At 41.0% G+C, this 22584-nt stretch overlaps 1 protein-coding gene and 1 long non-coding RNA gene across 3 annotated transcripts; one reads left to right on the top strand and one right to left on the bottom strand.

Annotated features, from left to right (window-relative positions):
* Positions 1 to 716: 716 nt before the first annotated feature.
* LOC115932235 (uncharacterized) lies at positions 717 to 4025 on the bottom strand. Its single transcript, XR_004068551.3, has 3 exons — positions 3897 to 4025; positions 2608 to 3222; positions 717 to 1994 (listed from the first exon to the last, which is right to left on the bottom strand). It is a non-coding gene; the product is annotated as an uncharacterized lncRNA (long non-coding RNA).
* A 2-nt stretch (positions 4026 to 4027) lies between these two features.
* Positions 4028 to 20558, top strand: IRS4 (insulin receptor substrate 4). Of its 2 annotated transcripts, XM_055376260.1 has the most exons (3): positions 4028 to 7909; positions 17477 to 17502; positions 17981 to 20558. In XM_055376260.1, the coding sequence occupies exons 1-3, from the start codon at positions 4144 to 4146 to the stop codon at positions 18089 to 18091; spliced, it is 3903 nt and encodes a 1300-aa protein (XP_055232235.1). In that variant the 5' UTR covers positions 4028 to 4143; the 3' UTR covers positions 18092 to 20558. The 2 variants fall into 2 exon arrangements, with proteins under 2 accessions (XP_055232235.1, XP_030861776.2); XM_031005916.2 differs by lacking the exon at positions 17477 to 17502.
* Positions 20559 to 22584: the final 2026 nt, after the last annotated feature.

The following is a 22584-nucleotide window of genomic DNA, read 5'->3' as shown; positions in this document are numbered from 1 at the left end:
TATCATTAAGTTGTCCAGGAAAATGAAAATTTAAATGTATGTCAGACAAGCTCTAGCATCTGGTACAATTCAGTAATGATGGTCTGCTCTACAGTGCTTCAGTGTTGAGACAACTTTAGGACTGAGAAGGTTTGGTTGACCTGTAGGAAGAAAATAATGTTCTAGTCAGACATTCTCCCAGTTTACAAGTACTCATGCTTGCCAGATTAGGAAAGATACAAAGTAAAATTCCTCTGTGAAGCATCTCACTATAGCTCTAATTCCACTTTGCTGCAGCCAAATAATATACCCTGGGTACAAAGTGATCAGCACTGTTCATCTTTCACTGTAATAGTTTAGAAATTATTTTCACACTTCTTTTTTTAACACATTGATTAATGCTAGATATTTCCCCTTAAAATAGAAAATGTCTCATAAAGTATTATTTCAGAGTGATAAATAAAATTTAACTAATTTAGATGCTCTCTTATAATTTGTTGACAAAAGAAGAAACCTATTTCTCCTTTTAAAAGAGCATATAAGCTGAAATATATGAGATCTTTTAAAAGAAGTTTAAAAGTGACCATGGTGACATTTGTATCAACAGCTCCCTTTCAAACTGTGCTACAAATCACATCGTGCCCAATTTACATATCTTTCAAAATAGAAGAACATCAAGTTAAATGTGATTTTTAAAGTCAACAGACTGGGGAAAAAAAACTTGCAACAAATACCACAAAGTTTTAATGTATTTATTACATAAACAAGTTACACATAAGAAGAAAATACTAAGAATACAATAGACAACACAAAGGACATATTATAGGAAATATAATGTCAGTGAATATATATAAATGTTTAATCTCACTAGTTAAAAAAAAAAAAAAGCACATTGAAAGAATAGTGGAGGCCAGGCGCAGTAGCTCAGGCCTGTAATCCCAGCACTTTGGGAGGCTGAGGCAGGTGGATCACAAGGTCAGGAGTTCGAGACTAGCCTGGCCAACATGGTGAAAACCCTTCTCTACTAAAAATACAAAAAATAGCTGGGCATGGTGGCGGGCACTTGTAATCCCAGCTACTTGGGAGGCTGAGGCAGGAGAATTGCTTGAACCCGGGAGACCGAGGTTGCAGTGAGCTGAGATCACATCATTGCACTTCAGCCTCGGTGACAGGATGAGACTCCATCTCAAAAAAAAAAAAAAAAAGAATAGTGGAATACCGTTTCACCCATCTTATCTCTAATTTTTTAAAAATAAGAATGTCCAATGCTGACAATCAGTCTGCTGACAGGGTAAACTAATATAATATTTTTGAAAAATAATGTATTAAATATTCATATCTTTTAGCCTACTAATTCCAGTGCTCAGTTTTTACCCAATGGGAATTTTAAAAGGCTGTAGGTAGAAGATATTCATTGACATGTTATTTATAATACTGAAAAAAATGAAAACAACCTAAATGCCCCAAAGCAGATGATTAATTACATTAATATTCATTGATTGTGTTGGATAATATGTTGTATTTTAAATGATATTTATGCTGATGCATAATAATATGGGGAAATATTGTATAATGTTCAGTGAAAAGAACAGGATACAAAATTATATAAATTGTAAGCCTACTGCTCTATGTAAAAACTATATGTACAGGAAAAAGGACATGAGGATTTAAAAATCTCCAGTATTTTCCCATTTCATTTAATATTCATTTTGATATTTTCAATGTCATGTTATTACTCAAAGCACTTTCAAATATGTTGCCTTATTTGTCACATTTCTCTTTAAAAAAAAAAAGAAAAAAACCTTGTGCTTGGAAAGACTTATAAAATATCCTAATGACTATCAAACAAAATCCCAAATGAAAGCATTTGTTATCATTTTGGTTGTAAGTGCAGGGAATCTTGTATATATGTGACTACGCAGCTGAAATATGTAGCAGTCACAGTCAGGGATCTCTCAGCATCCACACTCGTTCTGCCTCTAGCTCCCTTCCGAAACCACGGCTGCTTCCAGCACCTGTGAATATATTGCACTTATAAACCATTGGCAGCAGAGGGAATGTTATTGAATATTTGTAATATCTGGGGGACAACCCAAACCAATTTCTTTTTCTCTTAAATTATAGCATCAAAAAGGAGCCATTTATTCAAATACGTGTGTTCTGTTTCTAACAGAGAGCAAATTCTTAAGAGGGCAGAGATATGGTTTATTTTTATGATATACACATTGCCTAGTTTACTGTTGGATTTTATAAATAGTACCCTTTGCCATATCAACCCTAGAGCAAGGGTGAACTGACATTCCATTCTTTCAGAGAGAAATGCTGTATTTCTCTCCTCCTCTCCCTCCATTCCTCTTTGCAAACCTGGTCACTCCTTTGATAATTCACGACCCATCTCCACCATTAAGAGTCTAAAATCCTAGTCAAGGAATAACTGGGGTGGTGGGGGAGACAGGGAGAGGGAGAGGAGTCTAAAATCCTAGTCGAGGAATAACTGGGGTGGTGGGGGAGAGAAGGAGAGGGAGAGGGAAAGGGAAAAGGAGAGGGAGAGAGAGAGAGAGAGACTTGAGGAGGTTGCACTTACACTCCGGCAGTTTTTCCAGAAATGAGGGAGGCAGTAGTTCTTACTTTTGTGATGTCAACTTGTAGACTGAAATGCATCAAAGCTCCTCTTCTTCTTCTTGTTGACGCGAGGGATGTGAAATGTGCTCTAGAATATGCATTCAGCGTGGTCCTTTGTTCTGGGTATGAGCTTTTCTTTTTCTAAAGTTTTTCGGTCTCGCTCAAGGAAAGGAAAGCAATATTTTGAGATTCTTTTAAAGGCACCTTCCAAAGCATTTCCCACAGAAAAATACCTTCACAGCCCAACACTGGTTATTTCAGTAAGAATCGAGTCCAATTTTTTCCAATATGGCTGTATACATTGCAGGCCCCCAAATTTGTGCTTTCATAGTCATCGTTAATCAAATAGGCAGAAACACTGTATTTAGGGAACCTGTGTTTCGTGGGCTAGAAGTGCATTCTGATTAATAAAGATCATGTTCATTTTGAATTCATCGCTGTTATTCGTGTGCCTTAGAGTCGCGGGCTTCTGTCAGGGGTGCAGCGGGCTCGGGAGTGCCTGCAGGGCGGTGGGAAGCAGTTCTGAGCGCCCTGGTCGTCAACCCGTTTTCAGGGGGTGCCGACACTTTCTCCCAAGAAGCTCGATCCACCGCCTTGTGCGGCTGGAAAGAATGAACCAGACTGTGACAGGAACAGAGAATTTATGTGATTGACAGGGAGTACCAGGGCACCCGACTCCATCCCGGGTCACCACGGCTCTGGGATTTGCACGAGTTTACCACCACCATTAACAGCTATTTGCGTAAGGTTGTTTACCGCCTGAGAGCGCCACAAGCCGACAGCGAAGCCACTTTGGGACCCCAGCCACGCCCCCTCTCCCCTCTCCCCTCTCACCCCTCCCTCCCGCCAAACTAATGATTTCGGGGCTGCCTTCTTGCCGGACCCTCCCATTGGCTCCTATCCCAACCAATCAGAGCCTTGCAACAGTTTCACCTGGCTCCCGCTTCCCAAATAAACAAACAAACCGTCCCGCGACTGTGCCCGCTCTGCACCCTGGCGCCGCAGGCAGGCACTGCTTGCGCTACGCCCCCTCCCACCACCTCCCACCAATGGGGTCCCGACTGTGGCGCCCTCTCCCGACCCTGATAGCCGGCTGCTTTCTCCTCCGCCCCTCCAGGCCTTCTCCCGCCCCCTCATGCCTTCCTGGACTCCCTGTTAGAATCAGCTTGGCCAGAGAGCCCCGCCTCCTCCTCTCGGTCCTCCCTTGGCCCACAGGCCTGGAGATTCACCGGGAGGGTTTGGCACAGCCGGAGGTGGCTCCGCCTCCCGAGCCCGCCGCCTCCTCCCTTGCTCACCTCTACTGGTGGCCGCTCGCGCCCCTCCATTGCGCCGGTAGCAGGATCCGCAGCGGCCGCCGCGTGAGGCTGCGGTCACGTGTTGTTTTGCCCGCTGTCGTGCGCTCAGAGTGGAGTGGGCGGGGGCGCGGGCCAAAGCAGGAGGGGGCTGGGGCGGGCAGACGAGGGTAGACAGCCTCTTCCCCCAACCCTCCCTTTCCTGAATTCCCCCTCCTCCTCGCTCACCTTAAAACCATCGTGCATCACCATGGCGAGTTGCTCCTTCACTCGCGACCAAGCGACAAGAAGACTAAGAGGTGCAGCAGCGGCAGCAGCGGCAGCTCTAGCAGCAGTGGTGACCACCCCGCTTCTTTCCTCGGGAACCCCGACCGCACTCATTGGGACCGGGTCGTCTTGTCCGGGAGCCATGTGGCTCTCCACGGCCACTGGCTCCCGGTCAGACTCCGAGTCCGAGGAGGAGGACCTGCCCGTCGGGGAGGAAGTCTGCAAACGCGGCTACCTGCGGAAACAGAAGCATGGGCACAGGCGCTACTTCGTGCTCAAACTCGAGACTGCTGACGCCCCAGCTCGGCTGGAATACTACGAAAATGCCAGGAAGTTCCGGCACAGTGTCCGCGCCGCGGCGGCTGCAGCAGCGGCGGCCGCCTCTGGCGCCGCGATCCCCCCGCTCATTCCACCGCGGCGCGTGATCACCCTATACCAGTGCTTTTCCGTGAGCCAGCGAGCAGATGCAAGGTACCGACACCTCATTGCTCTTTTCACCCAAGACGAATACTTCGCGATGGTGGCCGAGAACGAGTCGGAGCAGGAAAGCTGGTACTTGCTGCTCAGCCGCCTCATCCTCGAGAGCAAGCGCCGCCGCTGCGGCACGCTCGGCGCGCAGCCGGACGGAGAGCCGGCCGCGCTGGCGGCGGCAGCGGCGGCGGAGCCACCCTTCTATAAAGATGTGTGGCAGGTAATAGTCAAACCCAGGGGGCTGGGGCACAGAAAAGAGCTGAGCGGCGTGTTCCGGCTGTGTCTAACCGACGAGGAGGTCGTGTTTGTGAGGCTGAACACCGAAGTAGCCAGCGTGGTCGTCCAGCTCCTGAGCATCCGTCGCTGTGGACACTCGGAGCAGTATTTCTTCTTGGAAGTAGGCAGGTCCACTGTCATCGGTCCGGGAGAGCTCTGGATGCAGGTCGATGACTGCGTGGTTGCCCAAAACATGCATGAGCTGTTTTTGGAGAAGATGAGAGCCTTGTGTGCAGACGAATACAGAGCCCGCTGCCGCAGCTACAGCATCAGCATCGGCGCCCACCTGTTAACCCTGCTGTCCGCTAGGAGGCACCTGGGCTTGGTGCCGCTCGAGCCGGGAGGCTGGCTCAGAAGGTCCCGCTTTGAGCAGTTTTGCCACCTCAGGGCCATCGGCGACGGGGAAGACGAGATGCTTTTCACCAGGCGCTTCGTAACACCCAGCGAGCCTGTGGCCCACTCCAGGCGAGGAAGACTGCACCTGCCCAGAGGGCGCAGGTCAAGGAGAGCGGTTTCAGTGCCGGCCAGCTTTTTTCGCCGCTTAGCACCCAGCCCAGCACGTCCCCGGCACCCTGCAGAAGCCCCGAACAATGGAGCTCGCCTGTCTTCTGAAGTGTCTGGCTCTGGCTCTGGCAACTCTGGGGAGGAAGGCAATCCCCAGGGCAAAGAAGATCAGGAAGGAAGCGGAGGTGACTACATGCCCATGAACAATTGGGGCTCAGGAAATGGCCGGGGCTCAGGAGGTGGCCAGGGCTCAAATGGACAAGGCTCCAGTAGCCATAGCTCGGGAGGAAACCAGTGTTCAGGCGAGGGACAGGGATCCCGAGGTGGTCAGGGCTCAAATGGCCAGGGCTCAGGAGGAAACCATTGCTCTGGAGATGGCCAGGGCACCGCAGGTGGGCACGGTTCAGGTGGTGGCCAGAGACCTGGAGGTGGGCATGGCTCAGGTGGTGGCCAGGGACCTGGAGATGGCCATGGCTCAGGTGGTGGCAAGAACTCTGGAGGGGGCAAAGGCTCAGGAAGTGGGAAAGGATCCGATGGTGATGGTGAACGTGGAAAATCTCTGAAGAAAAGATCCTATTTTGGCAAATTAACTCAAAGCAAGCAACAGCAAATGCCACCACCTCCACCACCTCCTCCTCCACCCCCACCAGCTGGAGCAACTGGTGGAAAAGGGAAGTCTGGGGGAAGATTCCGACTTTATTTTTGTGCTGACAGAGGAGCCACAAAAGAACGCAAAGAAGCCAAAGAAGTGAAAGATGCAGAGATCCCAGAAGGTGCAGCTCGAGGTCCCCACAGAGCCAGAGCTTTTGATGAAGATGAGGATGACCCATACGTGCCAATGAGGCCAGGGGTGCCCGCCCCTCTTGTAAGCTCCAGTGATTATATGCCAATGGCTCCTCAAAATGTCTCTGCTTCAAAAAAGCGCCACTCTCGATCCCCTTTTGAAGATTCAAGAGGGTACATGATGATGTTTCCCAGAGTGAGCCCACCACCTGCTCCGAGTCCTCCAAAAGCACCTGATACTAATAAAGAGGATGACTCAAAGGACAATGACAGTGAGAGTGACTACATGTTTATGGCTCCTGGAGCCGGTGCAATTCCAAAAAACCCCAGAAATCCTCAGGGTGGCTCTTCCTCCAAAAGTTGGAGCTCCTACTTCTCTCTACCGAACCCTTTTCGGAGCTCACCTTTGGGACAGAGTGACAACAGTGAGTATGTGCCAATGTTACCTGGAAAGTTCCTGGGGAGGGGCCTAGACAAAGAAGTCTCCTATAACTGGGACCCCAAAGATGCAGCTTCAAAGCCTTTAGGTGAGGGATCATTCTCAAAGCCTGGAGATGGGGGATCACCTTCAAAGCCTTCAGATGATGAGCCCCCAAAGAATAAAGCTAAGAGACCTAACCGACTTTCTTTTATTACAAAAGGATATAAAATCAAGCCAAAACCACAAAAGCCCACACATGAGCAGAGAGAAGCTGACAGCTCTAGTGACTACGTCAACATGGACTTCACTACAAGAGAGAGCAATACACCAGCTCCCTCTACTCAAGGGCTACCAGATTCGTGGGGCATAATTGCTGAACCCAGACAGTCAGCCTTTTCTAATTATGTGAATGTTGAGTTTGGAGTGCCATTTCCAAATCCAGCAAACGACCTCTCAGATCTTTTAAGAGCTATACCACGTGCCAACCCCTTATCTCTGGACAGTGCTAGGTGGCCACTTCCTCCCCTTCCCCTCAGTGCTACAGGTAGCAATGCTATTGAGGAAGAGGGTGACTACATTGAAGTAATTTTCAACTCAGCAATGACACCAGCCATGGCTCTTGCTGACAGTGCCATTCGCTATGATGCTGAAACAGGTCGAATCTATGTGGTCGACCCATTTTCTGAGTGCTGTATGGATATTTCTCTCTCCCCCAGCCGATGTTCTGAACCACCACCTGTAGCTAGGCTGCTGCAGGAGGAAGAGCAGGGGAGAAGACGCCCACAAAACCGTTCTCAAAGTTTCTTTGCAGCAGCCAGAGCCGCTGTCTCTGCTTTTCCAACAGACAGCCTCGAGAGAGACCTTTCCCCATCCTCAGCCCCGGCTGTCGCTTCGGCTGCAGAGCCGACTTTAGCCCTCAGCCAAGTTGTAGCTGCGGCCTCCGCGCTCGCCGCAGCCCCGGGCATCGGCGCAGCAGCCGCAGCTGCTGGATTTGACTCCGCCTCTGCCCGCTGGTTTCAACCTGTTGCTAATGCTGCTGATGCCGAAGCAATAAGGGGAGTCCAAGACGTTGCCGGTGGCTCGAACACTGGAGCCCACAACCCATCTGCAAACCTTGCCAGAGGTGATAACCAGGCTGGCGGGGCTGCCGCTGCAGCTGCCGCTCCGGAACCACCACCTCGCAGTCGCCGGGTGCCAAGACCCCCGGAGAGAGAAGATTCTGACAACGACGACGACACTTACGTGAGAATGGATTTTGCCAGACGTGATAACCAGTTCGACTCTCCCAAAAGAGGTCGGTAATTTTAGAATTAATTTCCCTAAAGTGAATGGTCATTGTCTAATGATTCGATGCGCTACAGTCTACAGTGTTAGGGATAATATTTCATTAACTGGTGCTATTCGACATGGAGTATATAATTCAGTTTTAATTATTCACAAATGCCTTTTTGATCTTTGCAAAAATTTGTTTTTATCTAATCAATTTCTTTATCTGGACAGAACTGATTATCATTTAAACACTGGTTCTACTTTTTTAGGAGTAGTTAAAACGCAGACATAAAAAGCGTAAGGATACTTTTAAACATCCTTCCCCATCATTTAATGATAATGTAAAGCAGGATATCGTAAATTGGGTTCCACCAACTAATTTTCAAATCAACAATTAAAAGCTGCTTTTCTGCAAATGCCCATATTTAAGTGTAGGAATTTAATAAGAGCACAGACTATTAAGCAGTAATAATCAACTATTTATGTTTAGGGAGGATAATTTTCTCCTCTGAAAGTTACTTTTTAAAGAGCAGTCATTGTTATGCTAGTTTGCTGTGATTTACCAAGAAAGTTAAATCTCAATTGTTAACGTGAATGTCTGGGGGGAACAAAACATAAATAATCCAAAACAGGAGGTGATTAAAAGAAGATAGTATTTGGCTCTGGAATGTGTTTGTGTGTTGATTTTCTTTTTGTTTTTACACAGGATAAATTCCAGAAACCTTGAGTGTTCCTTTTCTCTGTCACTAGTAATGACAGGCAAGTCACATTTGCTGTGCCTCATTTTCTTCTTTTAACCCCCCACCCTTCTAAAAGAGGGTGTGGTGACAACTTGATAATGGATATGAGTATTATTTCAAAGGTTTAAAAAGCAGTTAAAACATTTAATTCGTATATCTTATGGGAAATCAAGGAAAGCAAGATAAGGCTGACTCCAGGGGCAGCTTACCCTGGAATGGTGGAAGTTTTTAAAGGGCTACTTTTCCAAAGGAAGAAGTAAGGAAGAGTAGGAGCTGTCAGACTTGGAAACAAGACTTAGAGTAATTCTACTGTGTACAGCATTGTGGAATGTTGTCATCAGTGTGTCTTGAAACATTTTCAAGAGATGATTGCAGAAGATGATGTCTCCATAGTCTCAACTACCTTGCCTCTTAAGTAGAATATGCTTCTTTCCCAGTGAAGGGAAGGGATGGACCCCAGCAGTTTTCATTCCAGTAGTCAGTTTAGTGAAGATTTTTGCTTTGCTTGCTTTGTGGAATGCTTTTGTGATTGGATCTCTGCCCACTGTGCTTGATCAGGCAGAACAAGTCGGGGACTGATCACAACAGTCACCTAACAAGCTCCCTATTTAATGCAGGTGTAGCCCCCCCCACATCCCCTTTTTCTCCCTGCTATAGAAAACTTGCCATACACAAACTCACATTTGCAGCGTGGACACATTAAAGAGTGATCATTAAAACAACAAAAGGATGCTTTGGCTTGCCAAAGGATTCAATTCAGACCTCTTTTAAACTGTGAGTTCCCTCCCCAACACACACACATACACACACACACAAACACACATGATCACCACTGCTACCATAATCATACATTTAAAATATATAATTTCATTTCCAAGTCTTTAATCCATAATAAGATTTTCAAGAGTAGATCTACTTTATTCTGTAGAATATACCTGAAAATTGATCTCAAGCTATTGTTTGAGTCTAACTATTGAAGACACCATTTATAATTTTGATGTAGATGATACCTAGTTGCCTGTGTCCCTGTAGTACTTTCAAAAGGACCAGTTTTCATAGAGGTTTATTTTAAGAAGTTTAAGATTTAAATAGTGAAATCTTACTGTTCCTTGAATAAATTCTGACTTCCCAAGGAATACCTAGACACAATGATCATTATTTTAGCATAAATTCCTGATTTATGACTTTGTAGCTATTTTGGAGATTTAACATTCTGTAAATGCATTGTTTATTGAGGAAATTCCTAGCTTTATTGAGTGACTTTAGCAAGGAAGCTCTATCTCACAGGGAGGCAGGCGCTTAGGTTGAAATAAGAGAATCAACGTGGAAGCACTTTGGAATGTTAAAGCACTTTACAAATGTAAGATATTTTTAGTGTCATTGGATTAATACTGAAGTGAAATTTCGGCAGTTTAAACTGATTTAGTTTCTTGCAAAATAATTGATCTTGAGGGTGATTCCTGCACATAATTTGCTGAAATACATGAAAGGAATGGTGGGGATTGCCGGCGGGGGGGTGCGGGGGTGGGGGGGGGGGTGGTGTTGATGGTGGTGAAACAACCCATTGTAGGAAATGACTTTGGTTAGCATTTTAATGTAAATTGTATGGTAGAATGTTGTCTGTGAAGTGTTAAGAACAAGCTGAATGATTCTGATCCTTTTTTTATTATAAAGCTGTAGAATAATTTTCACTCATTTCTGATCTCTATTTTCCTATCTAACATTAAAACAAAAACAATCACGTTAGGAAACAAAGACATAATGCTTTGACAGAGGAACAAATACCATCTTTATTAGAAGTTATGTATTTCAAAAAGTCATTTTAATTGATGGCAGGTGCTTAGAACAGTGCCTGGCATATAGTAAGTACTATACATGAATTATTTTACAGTTATTGCCATTGTTATTGTTGCTACTGTTATTATTACATTTAGAAAAGCAAACCTAAATTAAGATTCTCCATCTGAAAATCTCACTTTTCAGTTAGTCTTTACTTGCATTTAAAATACTTTACATTATTGTTCAGAGTTGGCATCTTTATAGATTACCATTTAAGTGAAGTGAGATTATAAATCTGTGAGACAGCTGTTCTCATGTAATACAAAATTAATATGTAATTCCATTTACCTACAGTCACATTGCGTATAAGGAAGTACCGTAAAGGAATTTACTCAAGTCGATTAGAAAGAAACACCCAGAAGTATAACCTTAGACATGACTGTATTAATAAATGAAATAATTTTTAATCATTTATTAAAGATGAAGTCTTCACATTTTAAACACATAGGTTATAGGCATTAGCATTTAGGAGAAGAATGTTGTTTCTTATGTAGTTTAGTTTGACTGTTAACCTATGTATGACTATTTGCTTCTTTTTCTACCTTACCTGATGTAGAATTCATAGTTCAAAATGACTTGAGGTGAACATTTTCCTGGTTTTTTTATTCAAGAGATGGGAGGATATAAAAGGGCAGCTCTAGGAGGGGTGAGAGAATCAGTCAGCCAAATTAGTAATGCTATGATGGCACTTGGCATTAAAAAGCAAAAAAAAAAAAAAAAACTTTAGTAATTAATTTTTGAGTGTTAGACACTGTTATCACCATGAAGGAATCTTATGCTTCTTTTGAGTGTACTACTGCCAAACTTGTTGCTATCAGTTATAGGCACTAAGAACACATTGTTTTTATTCCATTGAAGTTAATTATTATAATTTATTAGAATAAAATTTCCATATAGCAGAAATTTCCCAGCTACCATTGACGGATCATTTATTTGAGGTAATATTCAACACCTCAAAATTGGACAGTGTTTGGACTAATGAGGTATTTGACCTATAACAATTAAAGAGGACCTCACTTAATTAAAGTTAACTAAAGTTGTTCACAATCATTATTCATTTGCATTCATTCTATTTTAAGAGTGATGTTTTCAGGGTAAAAATTTCAACTACTAGCAAAATACTTACCTTAAACAAGGACCAGAACTTTAATTAAGCACACCAGAATGTCACACATGTATAAAAATTCGAACGAGATCTCTTACTTTCTTTTTCTCTCCCTAATCCCCTGTTTTGGGAACAAACTTAGGCTTCTCAGAGTGACAAAAAAATAATTCCTGTGGGAATAGATGTGGCTGACGAGTGTAGGGAGAACTAAGGAATAGTTTATGTGATTTAAAAGGGTCTATTGTTAAATTGTCAAATTGTTGATTGAGGAAATGCTTTCCAGTTGCAGATTGCCTTATAGTTTGCAAAGCACATTCACATTCATTATTTTACTGATGGACGGTAAGTACTGGAAATGAAGCCCATGTTGAGAATTTTCCCAAGATCAAAAAGGTAAGTGGCAGAGCTGAAAATCTAACTCATACATCTGATTTCAAGTCCAGCGCTCCACCCAACACATGACACCTCCCTTTAATCAGGTGTTTAGTCTGTTATTTTTCCATTGGTGACAGATTATTACATGGTTAATGATTAGGAAAAAATTACAAGTTTGCTTTCACTTGATAGTAGCAAATTTTGTTGTAAGTAATTCATTCAGAGCATTATAACTGTGGACTATCTTCCAGGACCTGGGTAATTTTATTACATTGAACTGTTTGCCCTGGCTCTTAGAATAAAAGAATTTGACTTGTGCTGGAATTGAATGTTTTAAATCTGATATAGGGAGGAGTTGGTTAATCTTCACTGCCCAAACACAAATAGTGTATGTATCTATTTAGATCCCACAGAAACACTGAAAGGAAAGAAAGTGAATTGAGGGTGCATTCAGTAAATTTCCATTAATGGTCATTTCTTTAACTGAAGTTAGATTTCTTTGATTTTCCTAATAATTCATTGACATCTGGGAGTTACAGCAAAAAGTCTTTTCATTTAATTTCTTCCTTCATTATAAAATTTGGTATTCTAATCTAAATCAGCACAGTAGGCAAAACAGGATAAAGTAAGACAGGTGGAAGAATAAGCAGTGTAGCAATAGACGTTCTTCATTTGTTTAAAAAGTGAACTTGCTTTTGGCAGTCAGGCAAGTAGATTTTAGAAGCCTTGAAAATCAAACTCTCTCCTTGGGACATAGAAATCCCTGTTTACAATTAAGTTCATTTTGATTTAGCACCTTTTTTAAGGCTTTAGGAGTATATAAAAATAGCCCAGACGTTTTATTGGCAGTATTGGAAAATAGCTTTTGTAAAATGCTTAATTAAAACTTTCAGTATATTTTCTCTAAGAGGTGCTGCCAGACTCTTAGATAGTGAGGATCATTTACTAGAAAACGTTGCTTGGTCTTGAATGAGAAATGAGAAATTTAAGACACTGCTTTTTATAATAATGAAATAAATATATCACAAAGCACTGAGTTTTTGCCACAATCATTGGATTGCTGATTTTAAAGCTATTGATAAAATTGCCAAGAAAAATGTGCTTGCCATATGAACTTAAAATATATTCTCCAGCAATTCTGCATTGATTATTGGTAATGTAGCTACAGGACTCACATTTCCACCTTATTTTGGAAAAGTAGACTCAACACTTGAGAAATAGAATGTTTAAAGATTTTTCTAGTGTAAATTATATACTGTTTTAGATATGCATTTTTAGAGGGTACCTTTCAACTTCTGGCTGAATAATTAATTCCTTTTAGAATGGAAAACATGTACTTAAATACTTATTAAGTGAAATGAGAAAGTTACTGCTATTTTCTCTTAGCTTCCTGATACCTCTTTCTTATTGGTTAGGGTTGCATTGGTTGTGTTCTGTGAGTCTTACCCTCATGTGCCCTTTGCCAAACTTGTGCCCTTGAATTCAGGCAAACATGCCCTTTCCTGGTCTCTCTCTGGCTGAAAAGGTGAGGGCCACTGTGGGAGTCCTGCAGGGCCCATAGAGGGCTTCGCCAGATGTTGATCACTCCCAGTACACAGCCTTCTTGCACTTAGCTTGCAGAGGCAACCTTCCTTGTAGGGATCCTTGTTGTACAGATCCAAGGCTGTGCTGCCTGCCCTACTGTCACTTGGCACAGAAGCAGCTGGGCTGGTGTTTAAAGCTATTTTCATGGTTGGATTGATCACAATATGTTTGATGCTAGCCACACCTTCTGGATTTACTGAATATCTAATTCCCTATATATTGTAGTCACTTTAGCTGGTTTTGACAATTTATATAATTTTTCTCCTATGATTAATAATTTCCTACTTATGGACTTGAAACTTAGAATAACAGTGAAGTTTCCATCTCACAATTAATCTTGAAAATTGCTCACATGTGTATCCATGGGGCCCTTGAAAGTCTGACCAGCAAATGTGATTTTTTACTCTTGCTTTTTAAAGTTTTATGCCTCCAGTCTTGAAAGCTTACCAACCTTGTCCTCGCACTCAGAGTCCTGTGCCCCCACCCACCTCCATGATGAAGTCCTTATTGTTGCTGCAGCTTTTACCATAGTTTCCCTTCGGCTGTCACCCTGCCTCTGACTATTCCAACTGGTTGAGTGTGGGGGACACAATTCCTATTGCCATGGCTGGAAGACATATATTCCTGGAGTCTCAAACTGAAACTTCACATACATCTTCCCTCAGAAATGATGACTGGGTATAGTCAAAATAGTTCTCTGTTAGTTCAGGAGTTGCATAGGTTAAATATAGGCATATCTAGACAAAGCTATAAACCTATCCACCATTAATTTATGACATTGTTTCTACAAGATAATTTATTCTGAGTTTCAACTAAACAATGACCTTGGAATATGTCTGTTTTGTAAATTTGAAACTGCCTATATTAGAATTCTAGTAACTTGCATTCTTTAAGTTGGCAGTAACTAGGCAGCAGAGTGAAGTGGCCCATGTGTGTGTTGGGAGGTAGTGGAGAAGCTGACCTACCATGAAAATCCTGTAGCTGATCTCCATAGAGTTTGTATCCAGATACTCAAGACTGGAATGCACATGCATAAGTGGCCCAGGGCCTGCTAACAAAGGGCAGGTGTAAAACGATTGAGCTGACCTTTGAGGAGATGGGGGTTTACAAATGTCATACATTTCCCTTACAGATTCTTTTGAGCATTCTGTCCCAAAACTATTGCCATTGTGGGAACAAAGGTATTTTATCATCCGATCTATGAAGGAGATAATAGTCTGGTATAATTGGTGTTGTAAAGACTAGCAGCGATTATTACTAGTTTTTAGCCTTGAGCAATAGCACTTAATTTTATCAAGTCCTAGAGAGTCATCCTCCTCTACAATCACAGGGCACAGAAAAGTATGATGATCCTTTCTTATTGAGAAAAAACAAAAAAACCTACATATACTCCAGAGACAATGCTAAGCTAACTAATATAATTGCATTATTATACATTCATCTTTGGCATGTATGCTTCAACGTATCTTTCTTTGCTTCCCTTTTTTTTTTTTTTTTTTTTTTTTTTTTTTTTTTTGGTGCTTTGCTTGGTTGCCCCTGCTTATGTGAGCTCCAGTTGATCGCAGGGGTGCAGGGATAGCATGCTGTCAAATGAACAGAGTGAGGAATTTGCAAAAACCCTTGAAAAACATTTTTGAGCTCCAGGAAAATTGGAGCTGAAAAGATAACTAAGACAATAAGTTTGCAGAAAGGGAAAAGAGAATGAGAGAATAACAATATATTGTTATAGGTTCACCTTTCTCTGAGCAGAGGAAATACTGCTGTTTCGGACTTCAAAATGTAATAAAGGCATATTTATGATTCATATAAAGAGGTCTGAAATACCCTGGAGGAACTGCCTTCTTGGCTCACCCTACAAATTTCCAGGGATATTGAAGTCATCTGTGCATTATTAGCGTATTAAAGATTAATGTTCAGGTTTATATCATTATGTAACTCGAAACAGAAAAGTTTACTTCATTTGTTTTTGAGAAAAAAAAGTTCCCTGCCAGATTTTGGTAGGAGGAGTAGGGAAATATTTTGACTCATCAGAGTCCACTGAGGTTTTCTATCTTACAGAGAAAAATTACCTGAAGAGTATACCACCCATTAAAAGGGGTGAAATTAACTTGTTGTTTAAAAGACCTTTGATTAATTGGGAAAATAAGAATATACAATAAGGTAAGTATTTATAACCTGTCAGTATCAAATGGGAATAATACATCCAAAACAGACCACATTATTACAAGCATCACCATTTACCTTGCTGATGGTGAAATCACATAAAAATGAACGGGAGACAAATCTAAGGTATGACTTTTAGCCCTTTAATATTCATTTTGCAGACTGTTCACAACCAAGTTTTAGTCTTGAATTGCTTTCCTTTGCCACCCAGCAAGCTTCTGAGTTGCTTCCTTACGCTGTTCTTTGGAATGTGCCCTGGGAATGTAAACTCATTTTAATATTGGCCTAAGTAAAATAGGATTATAAAGGCAAATCTGTGGCTCAAGTTCCCATAATGCATTTCAAAAGCAAGTTAAATTATTTTGGGATTATCCTGTTTGGGATAACATTATTCCTTTCTACTAGCATAGTTAATCAAGAATTGACAAATGTATTTTGTGAAGTAAACATGAAATTACACAATTATTTGTCACTTTTTATTAAGTTACCAAGCATTCACTTAATGCTGGTGTAGGTGTTATAGGAAAGCAATGGCAATATGAATCAAATTTTAGTAGAGGCTCTGTCATTTAAAAAAAGGAAAGAGAAAGAAAAACAACTCCAATAAAAGCAAATGTTCCTAATCTTAGTATAATGCCAATAGGGTAGTTATATGGAGCTTAATTTGCAGGTTTCTGGGAAAATATATATGAAATCCAGTGTATCATATAAGACAGCAAGAAGTCCCTTTTAAAGCACATGCAATGTGCTATATATGGACATATGAAAATAATTTTGGTATTAAAACAAAATAGTAAACTAAACTAGGTGAAATACCTTCCTAACCTTAAATATCTATTTTAAAATGTAGCTGATATCTGATAACACTGTAATACTGGTACTGGTCTAGCCTAATTTTGCAGCAAATTAACAGTTACTAATATGCATTCTCACAGTTAACTGTGGTTATCACAGACTCCTTTCTTCCTGTGTAGAACTAGATACATAAAATGTAAAATTTCCTAAACCCACTGCTGACAGGAAAGCTTAATATCTTTACTAATCTATGGCATTTTTTTGAGACAGGGTCTCACTCTGTCACCCAGGCTAGAGTGTAGTTGCGTGACAGGGTTTCACCATGTTGCCCAGGCTGTTCTTGAAATCCTGGCCTCAAGGGATCCACCTGCCTTGGCCTCCCAAAGTGCTGGGATTATAGGCATGAGCCACCATGGCTAGCATTTTTTTAACCTTCTAATCTACAAGAACAAACCTATACATTGAATCTTAACGAAGAGACACAACTAGTAAGAGGGAAATGTGCTGTTCCCACTCAGTGCTTCATCCAGCTGCAAATTTGTTACATTTTAAAAATCCTTGAGCCCAGGAGTCTGGGTGGAGCTGCAGTGAGCCATAATGATGCCACTGCTCTTCACCCTGGGCAGCATAGTGAGACCTCATCTCTTTAAAAAAATTGTAAAACCTTTGATGAGAAAATGAATACTTAAAATGTATATTTCCAGTTTAATAGACAATCTTGTACTTGAAGCCCACTCTGGGGGATGTTTTCCATGGATTCTTTTAGGATGTCTCAAATAAAATAGAATACTTGGTACTTTGTGGTGACTTGATCTTAAGGTAACACTGGCATCCCATAATCAATTTGCTGATCATTTATTCCTATCCCTTCTCTGGTCCAGCACCTTCTTCTATGTATCTGATCACCCCCTGCCACACTCCCCATTATGCACCCACTCAAAAGCAGAAAGCCAAGAGAATAATGCTGGAACTTTTTTCTTTTATTAAACAGATGGGAATTTCAACTCTCCTTTGCAGGTATGACTTTGTTCTATTAGAAGAAATACAATGATTGAGTCTAGAGACCATCACCAAGGCTGTACTTAAATCCTATGACTTGTGCCACATAACCTGGTGAAGGCAGAGTCAAACATGTAGAAGAAGAAGAAAAAAATCTGTTTCTCTGCACAATGCCTGGCTCACTTGTGGGCTCCACTGGAAGAAAGTAGAACAGTGCACGCACGTGCAAAGATGCTGTCCACTAGAAATGTCAGTGACAGCCTGGGGGCAAGAAGAATAACTGCCCTTGTGTCTTTGCCCAGCTGATATTCCTCACAGGCAGCCAGCAGAGTTGATTAACCATGTCCATGCCCAGGCAGTCTCCTCTGTATATCTCTCAAAAACTTCTAGTTAGATTTTGTTTTGTTTTATGTTGTTTTGTTTTAAAACAGGGTGGGGGTGACAGCTCTCCACATTAATTCTGCAAGTAACTTTTGTTTTATTATCTTTTTCCTAGAGTGATTATATTGCCACAAAAACACATTTTAGAAGAAAAGTGTTGCTTATGGAATTTTATCTTCGTCTACTCCAGATCTGCCTAAAGGAAAGAAAACTCAGAGGCTTCTGAGTAGAAAGCAACCCAAATTTCTACAAGCCTACAAGTGGACTCTGGCAATTGAATGATCCTATTCATGCAGATCATTCATACTGCTGCTTATGGATCCAGTGATTTCTAATTAACAATATTTACACTGTGCTTTGTTTTTTGTTTTCTGGTTTTCCTCCCCAGTCTGTCCCTTTGAAAGGAAACAGATACTATACAAGTGAGCATCTCATAACGCTTTCCCTCTTTAAAAAAAAGTAACTTAGAATATGTATAAATTTGGTCAATGCCAATTTTAATAATGTAAAATATTTAGATTCAATTTTGAAGTTGAAAAACTTTAAACCAGGGCACATAAAGAAAAAACAGCTGTCATAATTGGAAGGAAGGTATGATCTGGAATCTTTTTTCCGAGTATTACACACACAAAACATTTCTTGATCAATGAATTAAATGTCAACTGAACTGATATCTTGATGGGGCATTACCAGTATTTTAAAGGCAGGACTAAAGGGCAGATTATTTCAAGTTTTGCTCATTAGCAAAACTGCAACATTCTGCTCACGTTATATGTCAATGAAACTAATATCTTGATTGAGCATTTCCAACATTTTAAAGGCAGAACTGAGAAACAGCTATTTGTTCACATACAACATTGTGATGTTCTGCCTGAAAATCGATTGAGTATTTCCAAACCTATTATTTTTCATTTATTGTGAAACCTACATTTACCTCCTAAAAGAAGCAAAGCTCTTCAAAAGTCTCTTCCCAAGGCCCCTCCCTGCTTCTCTGGGCCTCTGCCCACTTTCAACCTCTATTCTACTTTTTCTTATTCTTTCTCAATTTTCCCCAATGCACACTCTTCCTCCTATGCCCATGGCTACTATAAAAAGATCAATTTCCCATATTCAAGAAATTAGTATTTACTTATCAATCAATATTCTGACAAAAACTTAAGCCAAAAGGAACCTCTTATAAGGCCTTGTTTCCTTCTGGATATTGAGCCAATATAAGATGTACCAAATTAAAAAACAAAAATCAGAGCAAGCTCCCCCCCATTCTATTTTTGCTTGCCTCTGATGTAAACTGAATTAAGATTTTAGGAACCTGGACCTTTGAGAACATGACACTAGCAAGGTGGTGACCACAGAGAATAGGTACAAAGGTCTTGAAGCTTGCTTAGAGCTTTGTTCCGTGGTGGCACACAAATCTTGGCTTGCTGTACCATCATTGGCAAACCTCATCATATCACAGTTGGGTGTGTTTGTATGTGTGTGAGCACTAGTGTGTGTGTGTACATATTCGTGTGTATGCACACCTTTGTGTACCTGTGTACATGTGATTGTAGATGTACCTGTTGTGTGTAAACTCTGTTAAAATGAAATTTGCTTCGCATTTAATGTGCAACTTTGAAGTAGTGTAATATTTATCTAAAGGTTTTCACTACTTGGTTTTAATGTCTTTGAACGTGTACTTCTATCTTCAAGCAAGCTTATAGTACGTGTTGCTAAACTAACTTTTCCAAAGAACCGAGTTGACTTCTATTTTTCCTTGCCTACCAACCAAAGGGATGGTGGGCTCTTTTTCCCCTCTTGTAAATTGTGCTGAGGAGAGGACGTGGCTATGAGATCAGTCATTGTTCCAGTTACTGGTCATTGCTAGGGCATCAACTTTATCAGTTCCTTCACACTCTTCTCTTTTTCCAACCTAATCAAATAATGCAGTGTGGCTTTTGTTCATTATAACAATGCGCTCTTTAGGCAACTTTTTTTCAAGCCTTCTGTCACCATTTTATTTTTTCAAGTAAGTTAAGTAATAATTGTTCAGAATTGTGGGAAAAAAAGATTACTTGGGGGAAAATGCTGTATCACTTTATTTGCATATTAGGTTCAGAAGCTGCCAGCAGACAGGGTACAGAGGGTACAGCACAGATGTAACAGTTGCTGAATAAATGAATGAGAAACCTCATACACAGTAGTACGTATTATACAAATAGTAACAGGTACACATAGTCACAGGTACTGCATAACAAATGCAATCTTGTTCTCATTATTTATTAGTTTACAGACAATTAATTTATTCAGTATTGTGCTGGAAGAATCTTTATGGAATATGTTTACCAACTTATCACTTACCTTCCAGCTATCAGTTCATGCTGCTAAGAAAAAACAATGATGGAATTTTTGTGTGTGTGTGACCTCTACATTTAATTTGGTATCAGGCATAGTCACTTGGTCGTTAAAAACTGAAACTTTACAGTTCCACCAGCTAATTACATCTGCTATTTCTGCTTCACAGATGTGCTTTGAGTTGCTTTGGCTTTGTCTTCCTTTGTAAATACTCTTGTACTTTCTTTTCCTTGTAAACATCTCGTTTGCAGTTTTGGGAGACGACTTTGCAACTCTGTATAGTGTTTATATATATATGTATATCTATATATATCTGACTTGCCTTTCCATAGAGCTACTCACAATAAATGTGTTCATGTAAATTATTCCTGTGGAGATTCATTTTTTAATACTATTGTCTCTATTATAAATATATTTTCCTGCTTTGTAGTAGGATTGACTGCATTTTTCAGAATGAAACAAATGGGGTATTTTAGGGTTTGGGCTAAAGGTACTTTGCCTAGAAACATGAGGCTTTTCAATAGAGTCAATAAAGTCAACTCTTGATTTTTCAAATGTAGAGGTGATACTAGTGTAGAACAATTTATAAAATGACTTACCTAAAATTTCATGCAGACCTTGGATAATGAGTGAATCCTATATTGAAGCAACTACTCAAGGAGGTTGAGGTGATCATTTACTTTTTTTTTTTCTGTCTCCTTCCCTTGACACTTAATCTTGCTCTTTAAATTACTCTTTTTTTTTTTTTTTTTTTTTTGAGACGGAGTTTCACTTTGGTTGCCCAGGCTGGAGTGCAATGGTGCGATCTCGGCTCACCACAACCTCCGCCTCCCAGGTTCAAGCGATTCTCCTGCCTCAGCCTCTCAAGTAGCTGGGATTACAGGCATGAGCCACCACGTCCAGCTAATTTTGTATTTTAGTAAAGACGGGGTTTCTCCATGTTGGCCAGGCTGGTCTCAAACTCCTGACCTCAGGTGATCCACCCGCCTCAGCCTCCCAAAGTGCTGGGATTACAGGCATGAGCCACCGTGCCCAGCCTAAATGACTCCCTTTTCATTTTCTTATTTTTAACCACTAGGAAGGCAACTGTGAGTACATGGAAAATATACTCATCACAGACAAGAAAGTATGCTTGCACTGATGGAATGTAAAAGGATAGATGGGTTGAATATCAATAATTTGTTAGCAAATTATAATGCCTGCCTTATTGGAAACTAAAAGTTTAAAAGAACTCTAGAAAAATAATTGGCCCCTACTCCTGATTCTTTCTTTACCAAATCACCCTTGCCACGCAGAAGGGCGGTAAGAGTAAGACTTAGAGACCAGTGCCTGTCCAAAGAAGGCATCTGTGGGATCACATGGGCCACAGGATAGGAAAGCAAGTCACGAATGGTGTGCAAAAATCTACAAGGTACATGGATTGTCTATATACAGACAATTAAGTTGATTGTACAGCTTCACTTCACTTGATGCACCTAGGGGGGATTTTGTAAAACAATATCTACATCACAATAGGAAGGTGTAATTAGACTGCCTTTATATTAGAAACTGTTAGAAACTGTCTACAGCAGAGACCATTTTAGGATCAGTATATATTTACATACTATATACACATATGTATATATACATAAACTTTAATCCTCACTTCAAGGGGGCAATCTATATTTGCCAGGGCATAGTCCAAATATACTTTATTCATCCAAACAGCCCCTCAAAGACAAATAGGTACACCTGTGCTTCTCAGTCCATCTGATTTTGTATACCCCTTTGGGGGTTTACATCTTAATGGGACTTGAATTCCTGAAACAGTAACCATAGTCTGTTGCTGCTTAGACAAATCATCAGAACTCACTGGCAGGAAGGATTACATTCAAGAGTGCATAAGCAGAACTTCAGCTTCCCCACTCTCCTAGACTCATATATGCTAACCAAATGTTTGCTGTAGAATGTGAAGTAGTACTGTTTCTTTATAACATAAAACCTGTTCATAAGACTTGTCAGGTAAAAGATGCATAAGTGCACAGTAGTTAAACACCTCCCATGACTACTTGGAAGAATATTACCAGGTACTAATTGAGCCCAAAGAGCATCTTGGAAATGCACCAAGATGCTTTTTCATAATGTTTTGAAAACTTACATCAGCATAGTGTGGGAAGAAAAGGAAAAATAAAATAAATGTTTTGAAAACAAAGCAGACAAGAGGCACAACCTGGAAAATGTGAGCATGAGAATTTGGGTAAGTCAGATCATGGTCCTTAATTTATAAAATGTGTAAAAGAGAAATTATGTAAAATTAATGCACAGAATGAGATGGAACTGTATTCTGCTTTAGAAAACCCAATTCATTTCCCCCCCCCCAACCCCCCGCAAGATATGCATGTTAATGGA

Source organism: Gorilla gorilla, chromosome X (genome assembly GCF_029281585.2).
Source record: "Gorilla gorilla gorilla isolate KB3781 chromosome X, NHGRI_mGorGor1-v2.1_pri, whole genome shotgun sequence".
Classification (NCBI taxonomy): Eukaryota; Metazoa; Chordata; class Mammalia; order Primates; family Hominidae; genus Gorilla; species Gorilla gorilla.
This window is presented reverse-complemented; position numbering and strand designations above follow the sequence as displayed.

What these genes read in the sequence shown, in the direction of transcription:
- IRS4 (XM_055376260.1), top strand. Translation starts at nt 4,144, where the DNA reads ATGGCGAGTTGCTCCTTCACTCGCGACCAAGCGACAAGAAGACTAAGA. An exon ending in GTTCGACTCTCCCAAAAGAG is followed by an intron (nt 7,910 to 17,476) that starts GTCGGTAATTTT and finishes TTTATTAAACAG; the next exon opens with ATGGGAATTTCAACTCTCCT. An exon ending in ATTTCAACTCTCCTTTGCAG is followed by an intron (nt 17,503 to 17,980) that starts GTATGACTTTGT and finishes TCTTTTTCCTAG; the next exon opens with AGTGATTATATTGCCACAAA.